Raw genomic sequence first — 11,941 nt, 5'->3', positions numbered from 1 at the left:
GCTTATCGGTCTATATGACTTTGGTGTTAGGTCTGATACTTTACCTACCTTAGGCAAGTATCTGACTTTAACCTTTTGCCATATTTCCGGTACGACCCACCATGCTAAACTGGCTTTAAGGAGCTTGCATAAATGTGGTATCAATACCTGTAATCCCATATGCAACAGTATTGCATATATGCCATTTGTCCATGGAGACTTATATGGCCGAAACTTATTTATAGCCCATCTAATTCTGTTTGGTCTTGTGATTGCTGTGGCTATTTCCCAATCTGTAGACCTTGGCCTAGTCAGCCTTTGATCTATGTTGGTTTGTCTATCTGCATCATCCAGAATTATTGAGCCCGGAAAGTGCGTGTTTATCAGTTCTCTAAGACTTTCCTCTTTGGGATACGTAAATTTGCCATTAGCTTTTTTTATGAAACCTACTTCTTTAGTTGTAGCACCATCATTTGCCAGGACTTTCATGGATTCGAGAACATGCCGGGATATCTGTAATCTCCTCGCAAAACTCTCTCCATGAATTGGTTTTAGCTTTTCGAATTTCTTTATTGTGTAGCGTTAGCTTATACCTGTAGCATCCCAGTCTTGATTACTTTTGGCTTTGTTAAATAGGACTTCAGACCTCATCCTCTTTAATCCGTTGTTCCACCGTTGTAAAGTATCATTCCACTGTATTACTGCCCGTACTTTTCATTTTTTTTATCCTTTTATATTTTCTTATTTATTTCCTTTTATAGGGTCTAATATTCGTCTTAATACCTTTCTTTCAAAGATGTTTATGCGATTTACAGAATTTTAAGTCAGCACATAAGCTGCACATCCATAGCTCACTATCGGTCTTAAAACTTTAGTAATTATAAACTCTTTTTTTAAAGGGGGGGTGCTGGCCCTACGTGCTCTTCCACTTTTTACACCTATAGTTTTTGTAGAGATTCTTTTGTCTATCAAGTCGTGATCAATTTGTGTAAACACAGGTTTAAAGAAATTTATAATAAAGTTTTATCTTTTATTTCTATCACAAAAATTATAACACTAAAAATTAAACTAGACTATGGTAAATGGCTTTAACTATTTTTCATTAAATCACAGCGATAATATGCCACTAACTTAAAAAAATATAGTACAGTGGGTATTTTACCGTTCCATGTGGGTTTAGAACACACTAAAAACCAATTGTGAATAAAATTATTCAGTACATAAATTTTTCTATCTTTCCATTATAAATTTAGAAGTGATCGTTTAATAAAGGTACAACTTGGCAACACGTAGAGTTTGCTAAATACAGTACTCGAGAAGAATATCGAACAAATAAATTAGTGTTACATACTTTAATTCAATTATTTATATATTTTAATTATAGTACACATAAAGTAAAATAAATATCAGTCAAGGTCAAGGTACACCTGTTCAATGACTTTAGGAGATTAATTTGGTTGAAACAGTTTCAAGGAGTGAGTTGAAAAACCATATAAGTCATTAAACTAAAAATTTATCGAATCATGATTACAATTTTCATGTTTCATTGGTTGTCTTCAGAGAGAAATAGAAAGAAAACAAGTGAGAAAGAGAGAAAACAGCCAAATTATGAAATTATGTACGAATATCTTGTGCGAAACTTCAAAATTTCGTTATTTTTACTATATTTATAGTAATTACATATAAATATACTATACGCATATAAACTATTCGAAGAAGTTTATAGTATTTAGTATTATGATATAAACAAAAAAAACAAAAAAAACGGAAATTGAGAAATCCAGAAAATGATAATTATGAATGGTCGGTTCAAAATAAAGGTGGGAACTAATTATTGGAACAGTTCCATAATATAATAAAAATAATTGAAGTAGTACAATTTTAACCTTGTTAAGAATTGAAAGTAAAACAACATAGACTATAGCTGATAATAAAATTACAATGTTGCAAAAAGCATCCAATTGTATAGAATAATTCCACATTGACAGATTACAAGCATTATTAAATGTATGTATTTACTGACCCAATCTCTACTCAGAAAATTAACAGCACTACTATGTTCACCGAGCTGCATTATGTCTAATAATACCTACTTTTAAAACACAATGTGCATTTTGGTGGTAATTAGGATGTCAAATATCAGATCAAATAAATTCTTATGGGCCGAAATTGTTTTGTGAAAAAATGGTTGCCAATTTGAACATTTGTTAATTAATGATGTTAATGCTTACTGCACATTTTAACGCATTCCCATGGAAGCTTGGAATCCAAGGGAATGAACTTATTTGTGAACAAAAAAATGTAAATCTAAGCGTTTTAATAGAATAGATTATTGGCTAATTTCCCTGATCAGAATTTTTCCGACGTGTATATCTAAACCCACTGGTTTAATCGCACAAAAATATGCTAAAAATTTAGCTTGTCTAACCTGATAAATTTCTCATTGTATTGAGAAATAATTTGTTTTTAAAAAACGTTATCTTTTTCGTCTTCGGGAAATGCCGCCCGCAGATGTTTACTAAAGTTATATGATATGGTTTTGAGGGTAATAAACCCTCCGAAAAATCTCCTTCCCTTGTGGAAAATACCGGCGCCGCTGAGAGGTACTGGTTGTAGGGACTCGACTCTCTGGGCATCCCAAAACGGTACCGTGGTCTGCGCAGCGTCTTTGTCTATGTCTGAATGGGTAAGTTCGATGTAACTGTCTGGCGTGGACGTAGGGATCGATGGCGATGTTGTTCTTGTTGGGATGTCGGGGGACACCAGCCACACTTTTTTCCTGAAACAAAAAATAAATCTTTGATGATTATTTCATTTTTAAACAAAAGTGAGTTTTTTTAAATTAAATTTGGTTCAATCGAGGTTTTTCTTTTTCTGTGAAATATTCGCAGGAAATTTTTAAGAATCCTAATCTGATGGAATTAATTATTATATTAGTATGTTGGTTTTACGTAAGAAAAGAAAAGGAAATATTCAAAGATGATCTTCTTTTTTTTTTCTACGAAAAAGCTTTCGACACAATAAGTCATCAAAAGATGTTAAAAGCCTTAACAGAGTGCCGTATAGATCATCGCTATATAAACATGATAAAATACATCTATCAAAATGGGACAGCAAGTGTGAAACTGGCAGATAAAAAGACCAACGTATTTAAAATAAAACGGGGAGTGCGACAAGGAGATACAATTTCGCCAAAATTGTTGCCAAAACATTATTAGAGCATATGTTTAAGAACGCAAATCTGAGTGAAAAAGGAATAAATGTCAATGGAGAAATGCTTAGTCATTTGAGGTTTGCTGACGATATTGTCCTTTTTGCTGACAGAATCGATGATGCAGTATCGCAACTGGAGAAACTATACCTAGCCTCCCTACAAGTAGGATTAAAAATCAACCACACAAAAACACAAATCATGACAAATCTTGTGTTAAGCGAAAAGATTTCAGTAAATGGCATGCATATTTAAGAAACCACCTCATGTAAGTACTTAGGACATGAGATACGCATAGGAAGAGATAATCAAACGTGCGAACTAAGCCGCCGCATAGGACTCACTTGGGTGGCATTCGGCAAGCTAAGCTATGTTCTTAAATCAGAACTGCCTATGTGTCTTAAAAGAAAAGTCTTTAATCAGTGCGTGTTGCCAGTACTTACATATGGTGCAGAGACATTAACACTATCCAAGAAAGTAAGAAATAAAATTTGTGTTACCCAAAGAGCCATGGAACGATCGATGTTAGGCATTTCTCGTAAGGATCGGATCACGAACAAGGAAATAAGATGGAGAACAGGAGTGACAGATGCCATAGAAAGAATTATGACCCTTAAGTGGAACTGGGCGGGGCACATAGCTAGAATGTCAGATAACAGATGGACACAGCGAATAATACAGTGGAGACCGAGACAAGAAGCACATCGAAGTAGAGGTCGTCCACCAACAAGATGGTCTGATGACATAAAACGGATCGACAAAAATTGGATGCAAACAGCACAAAACAGAACTACATGGAAAAGACTGAGGGAGACCTATGTCCAGCAGTGGATAGATCCAGGTTGAATGATGATGATGATGATGATGATCTTCTAGGAGGGGAAATAGAGATACCAACTAGGAAAAAGATTGCTGAGCATTGCTTTTGTCGGTAGTGAGTACGATGATTTCTTTGTTCTTCTGTAAATTCTACCAGGCTTCTTTTTCTTCATATTTTAAATTATTTTTCGATGGTTTGGCTATTCTTAATATTTGTGATACACCTTGGCGTATGATCTCGGCTGTTTAGCAGTCTAGGCACCTAAGAACATTGGAAATAAATCAAACGAAAGTAATTAACACAGCAAGAAAAATCATAGGCATACAAAAGAGAAAAACAAAAAGAGAATGGTTCAATGACGAGTAGTGTAGAGGTCATACATAAAAGAAAAAAAGAAGGATACAAACCCCGAACATATCTAAGTAAAAATTAGGAAGGGTAGATAACCAGATATTCAACCAATACGAGTATTGCGTAAAACAAGCAATACGAGTACAAAGGAATAATAAGGCTCTAGATATTGACATCTGTCAAAACATACCCGGAGGCAGATATAAATTTTTATCATGTACTAGTTGTAGGTAATTCCAAAGTCAGAATGAAGAAGGTTAAAAGTAAAGGTGAGTAAAAACCTCAATACAGCTAAAATGCAGAAATGCAATAATTATAGAGGAAAGTCTGACCAGCATACAAGAAACAGTGAGAGAAATAAAAGAACAACACCTGAAGGAAGATACAGAGAAACGGAAATCGTGGATGACCGATGAAATACTTGAACTTACGGATCAGAGAAAAAAACAAAGAACATCTCCAAGAATATAAGAGAATACATACTATCCGTCAGAAGAAAGATAAGAGAAGCCAAAGAGAAACACAAAATAGAACAATGTCAAGAAATAGAGGAGTATCAGAGTCGATATGATAACTTCAATGTCGATCGAAAGGTGAAGGAACTAGCTGGAAAGTTCCGAAAACGCAACAGTGGAAAAATAACAGATGATGAAGGCAATCTTGCCATAACAAAAGAAGATAAAAAGAAAGTATGGGAAGAATACTTGGAGAAACTTTTACACGACCTTAGAACAATACAAGAACCAATCATTGAAGAAAATTCAGGTCCCGAAATCCTACCAGAAGAAATACCGGCAGCCGTCAGACAAATGAAGGATGAAAAGGCACCGGGACTTGATGAAATTTCTGCAGCACTGCTGAAGCTACTGCAGAACAAATAAAAATAATAACTGAAATATTTAATGAAATATACAAGGCAGGAAAAATACCAGTAGAGTGGCTCAAATCGGAGTTCGTACCATTGCCCAAAAAAACAAAGAGCAAAAGTTTGTGAAGACTATAGGACCATAAGCCTAATGAGCCATCTGCTGAAGCTGTTTTTAAATCAGTTTGGATGTGTGAACGCCGTTGGTACGAGGGAAGCTTTATTTAGCGTGCAGGTATTGTTTCAGAAATGTAGAGATGTCAGCTGTGATGTTTTTGCATGCCTGATTGACTACAAGAAGGCCTTCGATAGAGTCAGGCATGAACAAATGATGAAAGTGCTGAAGAGGGCAGGGATTAACGGAAGAGACCGAAAAATAATAGCTAACCAGTATTGGAATCAATCACCGGTGCTCCGAATATATGGAAAATAGAGATCAGGTCAAAATCTTAAGGGGAGTGAGACAGGGGTGCATAATTTTACCACTGATATTCAATCTGTACTCGAAGCACATTTTTGAAGAGGCTCTAAAAGATATTGATGAAGGCATCTCAATAAATGAAATCAAGCTCAATAACCTGCGGTATGCAGATGATACAATAGTGTTTTCCAATACCAATACCATAGAAGGACTGCAAAACTTAATGAACAAAATAACGAAAACAAGGACTGGATATAAACATCAGCAAAACCAAGCTAATCATCATCAGCAAGGAAAACGTAACTGGAGCAAATCTGTATGTGAACCAAATGAGAATTGAACGTGTCATACAGTACAACTACTTGGGAACTCTAATCAATGAGTCGTGGGACAATACCCAAGAGATTAAATGTCGCATCGGAAAGGCAAAAAGTGCGTTCTTGACTAGGAGCTCTGTGTTCAAGAGCCAAGACTTCACCCTAGAAACAAAAATAAGGCGTCTTAAATGTTACATGTACTCAGTACTTCTGTACGAAGCAGAAACGTGGACATTAAAGGCGGAAACTCTATCAAAACTTCAGGCTTTTGAGCTACGGTTATACAGAAGGATTAAAAGATACCATGGACAGACAAAGTCACCAATGGAGAAATACTACGGAGGATGAACACAACCGCGGATTTCGTCAACATGGTGAAAGGCCGTAAGCTGCAGTACTTGGGACATATAATGAGAAATCAGGGCATATATGAGCTACGCCAATGCATTTTGCAAGGTAAAACTGAAGGGAAAAGGGCCCCAGGACGAAGAAGAATATCTTGGCTTGCTAACCTGAGAGCATGGTATAGAAAGACCTCAACACAGCTATTCCGTATAGCAACCAAGAAAGTCATCATAGCCAGAATGATCGCCAACGTTTTGAATGGACAGGCACCCCAAGAAGAAGATATTGACAACGTCCCCTCTGAACCATATCAATTAGATGGCAAACGTCTAGTAGGACAAATCCATGCACTCATAAACAAGATTTGGATTGATGAAAAGACTCTAGCGACTGAAAAACCGGGATTATATGCCCGATATATAAGATAAACTAAAATGCGAAAATTATCACGGCATAACCCTCTTGCGCAATGCGTACAAAGTTTTTACTTATATACTCAACAAACGACTCCAACAATTAACTAAAAATATTGTCGCGGGATATCAAACCAGTTTTCGACAAGGAAAATCTACAAATGACCAACTTTTAACATTGAAACAAATTGTAAATGTCCACAACATCTTCATAGATTTTAAACAGGTCTACGACTCAATTAATAAACACAAGTTATATGAAATATTGTTTTTTACCAGAGAAGAGAGTTTAAGGTCGCTGCTCTGCCCTTGTTTATTCTTTCCCTGATTTCATCTACGCTATTTCCCTTCTTATTGAAAATGACCCCCAAATATTTGCAGGATTGCACGCCTTTGATTTTGTCGTCTTCCAAGACTAGGTCACATATTTCATCTGTTCCCACTGAGAGATATTCACATTTTGTCATATTCATGTTTAGACCTGCCACCTCATATTCTTCTTGCAGTTTTCTTACCATATAGCTAATATCGCAGCTGTCTTCGGCATTTACTACCTGGTCATCCACAAAGAAAAGTGTATATAGCGTGTTTTCTTCCACCGTTATTCCCATGTTTCTACATTTTTTTACCCATTTCACTAAGGATCTGTCCAAATAGATTTTAAATAAGGTGGGTGACAGACAGCAGCCTTGTCTTAGTCCCTTTGTTGTTTGAAAAGGATTTCTTGTCCCATTTTAATTCTTGCAAAGTTTTGTTCGTAGTATTTTTGAGTGGCGTTAATAAGAATTGGGTTTCTATCCATGCCAGAATGCCAGAGTACAGATGGCCTAGAAGAGTACTGGAATGGATCTCTCCTGAAAGAAGAAAGAGAGGACGACTACGGAGAAGTTGGCGCAACGATATTGATGAAGCAATGGCGACAAGAGACAGTAGAGGCAACTGCATATGACAGAAAAAGATGGAAATTGGGGGCGGAGAAGCGGCGAAAGCCGTAATCAATCCGTTATTATATTATTATATATCAAATATTGCACAGCTTTGACGTCTATTAAAAATACATCTGACTAGTAAGAGCAACAATGGACTCGTCAACAGCAACTGTCAAAACACAAAATGAGCTCACTGAGAACTTTTCAATGGTCAAAGAATTAACGCAAGGAGACGGGCTGACATCGACACTATTCAACCTGTCTCTCGAAAATATAATAAGACAGTGCAATATAAAAATTGATGACATTAGCATTATGTCTCGCAAAACGGAAGAGGCAGCACAAATATATTCATAATTAAACACATGGGCAAAAGTGACCGGACTAGAAATAAATATTTAATGGCAAAAAAGCTAACACAGGTGAGAGCTATGAGGAAACAGACGCACAGTTGAATTAGAGGACGATATTGAAACAATAGAAAGTTTCAGATATCTAGGAGTTGCATTAAGTACGGATGGAACAGGAGAACCAGAAATTTAAAGTATAGTAAAGGGAAAAAAGCTTATTTTTTACTCGACCATGTGTTCCGCTTCAAAAACACTCACTGGATATCGAAAATCTGGGTCTACAAAACTATTGGGTCTATTAAACCAACAGTATATTATAGATGCGAGACATGGGTGATGGAAGAGAATAGTTCCATCACACATGTTGGAGTTGTTTAATAGTGTTAGTTTAATGCTCCTGCTACGATATTTCAGTCCTCATTTAGCGCTATATCTACATCTTTTGGTAACTTTTGTGTCAAAGAGTGCAGAGAGAATTGAAATATCCATCTTCTTTCTTCCACTATTTTAATAAAGATTAAGTGAATCATGTTTAGCTATTATATATGATATTTAGCGTAATGATTACCAATTATAAAAATGCTACCCCAATATAAGTTAACTAGATATATGCACTTACTATATTATGAAAATTACATAGCATTAGGGACAATACCTTCGTTAATTTAAATTTAAAAAGCGAGTCCACTATTCTACTATAAAAGCAGTGCAAATGAAACAGTATTAATACTGATAGTAAAAAGAAATTGATTTAATAATTAAGGAAATTAAATCAATTTTACAGCCAAAAATGACAGCGAGACATCACTGTAATGCGGCGTATCTCGATATGAATATAATACACCATATTAGCGTGACGTCACATCATTCTTTATTTAGGGTATGGCGATTCTAATCAAACCATAGATAGAGCTATAGATACCTATACATAGATAGATAGCTATACAAACCATAGATAGAGCCTATATGGCTATAAAACAAACCAATCGAGTTATTATGTATACATTATATTTATCTATTATAGTTTTTATCATAGATATATAATACAAATAAACTGAGTGCTCGTGTGAGTTCTTCAACCTAACAATGGTAAACATTCACTGTCCAACAGAAGAACAAGAGCAACAATCAAAGACAAGATTCTACCAACAGCTGGAGATAGTATATTACAATGCGCCCAAAAATGACATAAAGATTATAATGGGTGATATCTTCTTCTTCTTTTTATATAGACATGACTGTCTGTTTTTCAATGTGCCTCCAGTAAGTTGTCGTTCCATCGTTCTCGTGGTCTTCCTACTGATCGTCTTCCTATTGGGGAACCGTCTCTTGCCGTCTTTACTACTCTATTTGTTGTCATTCTATTTCTTACCCAGTTCTTGATGTTCTCCATCTTGCATCTACGTCGTATATCTGTACTTCTAGCTCTGTCCCATAGTGTCTTACCATCAATGTTTCTAAGTGTTTTCATCTCTGCTGTTTCTAACATCCTTTTTGTCCTCTCTGTGTCAGGTCTTGTTTCTGCCGCGTATGTCATTATTGGTCTGATGACTGTTTTGTAAATTCTGCCTTTCGTTTCTTTCCCGATATTTTTATTTCTCCATATTGTTTCATTTAGGCAGCCTGCGGCTCTGTTTGCTCTATTCACTTGATCTTCCACTTCAGTTTCGAGCTTTCCGTAGTTAGATAATGTGATGCCTAGATATTTAAACTCCATCACTTGTTTTATTATCTGTCCTTCCAGCTCCAATTTACATCTTAGTAAATTTGCTGTTGTAACCATGCATTTAGTCTTTTTTGGGGAAATTAACATGTTAAATTTTCTGGCGGTTATATTAAATTGGTGCAGCATACGTTGTAAATCATCTTCACTTTGAAAGAGTAGTATTGCGTCATCTGCATAGCAGATTATTTTAAGTTGTTTTTTTCCCATTTGGTATCCTTTTTTAGTTCTTACTTTTTTTTATTACTTCATCCATAATCAGGTTGAACAATAGAGGACTCAGGGAATCTCACTGTATTATTCCATTGCCAGCTTCAATAGGGTCGGTTAGTTCTTCTTGTACTTTTACTCTTATTGTGTTGTTTTGGTAGATATTTTGATTATTCCTAGAGGTATCTCTCTTGCGTATAATAAGTGGATAACGTCTTTTAATTTGATCCAGTCAAATGCCTTCTTAAGATCCACGAAACATAGATATGCCGGTTTGTTGTATTCTAATGATTTCTCTTGCACTTGCCTCATTATAAATATAACGTCGGTGCATGATTTTCCCGAACTAAAACCTTGTTGTTCTTCTGTGAGTGTAATAATTTCATTCAGTTTATTTGTTATCACTTTGGTTATTAATTTTAGTGTTGTGTTAAAAACATGGTTATAAGTTCCACATACTTCCCACATAAAGACATACACAAAATGACATCGATTTATATAATATCAAATAATAATATCAAAACAGCAGTACTGGTAGCGGAAGCGTCCACCTTGGGAAACAAGAAAGAGGTGAGAAGAGGAGCATAGTTCGATGATGAGTGCAGACAAGCAATAGAGGAAAGAAATGAAGCACACAAAATGGATATAACAAGAAGAACACGGGAAAGACGAACATCATTTGAAGTCGCAAGACGGAAAGCAGACAAGATATGTAGAAATAAAAAAAGAGCCTATGAAAATGGACAAATAGAAAAAAATGGAAGAAAATCTCAAAAACAACGCAATAGAGAAATTACAAATACCTAAAAGAGATAAAAAGTGTGTATAAACCTCAAACTAGTCTATGTAAAGATGAAAGTGGGCAAATAATCAGTAACCAACAGAAAGTCACAGAAACCTGGAAGCATTATTTTGAGGGAAAACAGAATGTTCAGAAGTCGATACAGCAACGACCTTTATCAACTTTATAAGGAAGCACCACTGTCAGACTTCATTAGAATACAAAGATTGCAATGGGCCAGCCATGTGATAAGAATGGGAGAGGATAGGCTACCAAAAAGAGCTCTGAATGCTAGAATGCAGGGAAAAAGACCGGTTGAAAATCAAATAAAGCGGTGGGAAGACACAGTAAACAGCGACGCACAAGTCCTTTTAGGAGTCCGTGTATGGAGAAGATCAGCCACAGACAAGCAAGGGTGGAGGCAAAAAATAGAGGAGGCCAAGGCTCAATTTGGGCTGTAGTGCCGTTGAAGAGGAAGAAGACGACTAAGTGCTATAATACAGACCCGTTCCCAGAGTTCGACAGAGAAAACTGACGCAAAGCAGTCCCAGCATATCTTTCTAATTGTTCAGGTTTATCGACCAGGTGACCTTAATGACCAATGAGAAGGTCACGTGTTCGATCAACCCGTCCCATTAGAAAGAGCCCAATGTGCAGGAACTGCTTCGCGTCAGTTTTCTCTGTCGCAGTTGGGGAACGCGTAATTTGTAGTAATTTGTAGTAATTTGTATTATATATGTCTATGAACCGAACCTAACCTAAATTTCAAATAAATTTACAAAAACGCATATAAAAAGAGCAGATACTTTGGTTTGTTTAGAATGAAGACACCAGCAAAAAATGGCGCTCTGACGTTACTAATAATATGTCGTATAAAAATCACAGAGATAGAAAATGACTCAGTTATAATCGAAAGATGAATCTGGTGCGAATGAACTACCTACTCTAGAAGCATTTACTCACTTCCGCTTCTGATATCCCATTTTCCTAACAAAAGAACAAAATTATAGAAAACATTGCACGTTAGTGCCGATTATGTAAAAGAGACTCACCTGGGGTTTTTGGTGGCAGAATCAGTATTGGCGTTATCTTTCCAGATACTTGTGCTCGTAGGATTGATAAGTTTTCCAGTGACGAAATCGAACTTTGTACAGTATATTTCGAAATTAAGGTGAGAACCAATTTCCTTAAATCGTACACCTGCAAAAGAAATATTATATTAGTTC

At 36.0% G+C, this 11,941-nt stretch overlaps 1 protein-coding gene across 1 annotated transcript in view; it reads right to left on the bottom strand.

The window, feature by feature from the left end:
* Positions 1–995: 995 nt before the first annotated feature.
* The window catches only part of LOC140448735 (uncharacterized), a 123,384-nt gene continuing 112,438 nt past the window's right edge, over positions 996–11,941 (bottom strand). Inside the window, exons 14-15 of the mRNA XM_072541847.1 lie at positions 11,768–11,915; positions 996–2,758 (exon numbers count right to left, since the gene is read on the bottom strand). Of these exons, the coding sequence (XP_072397948.1) occupies positions 2,446–2,758; positions 11,768–11,915 (461 nt within the window). The 3' untranslated portion in view covers positions 996–2,445. The remainder of the gene's footprint in view (positions 2,759–11,767; positions 11,916–11,941) is intronic.

This window comes from Diabrotica undecimpunctata, chromosome 8 (assembly GCF_040954645.1).
Source record: "Diabrotica undecimpunctata isolate CICGRU chromosome 8, icDiaUnde3, whole genome shotgun sequence".
Lineage (NCBI taxonomy): Eukaryota > Metazoa > Arthropoda > Insecta > Coleoptera > Chrysomelidae > Diabrotica > Diabrotica undecimpunctata.
The sequence above is the reverse complement of the archived record's forward strand: the minus strand, read 5'-3'. Positions and strand labels throughout refer to the sequence as shown.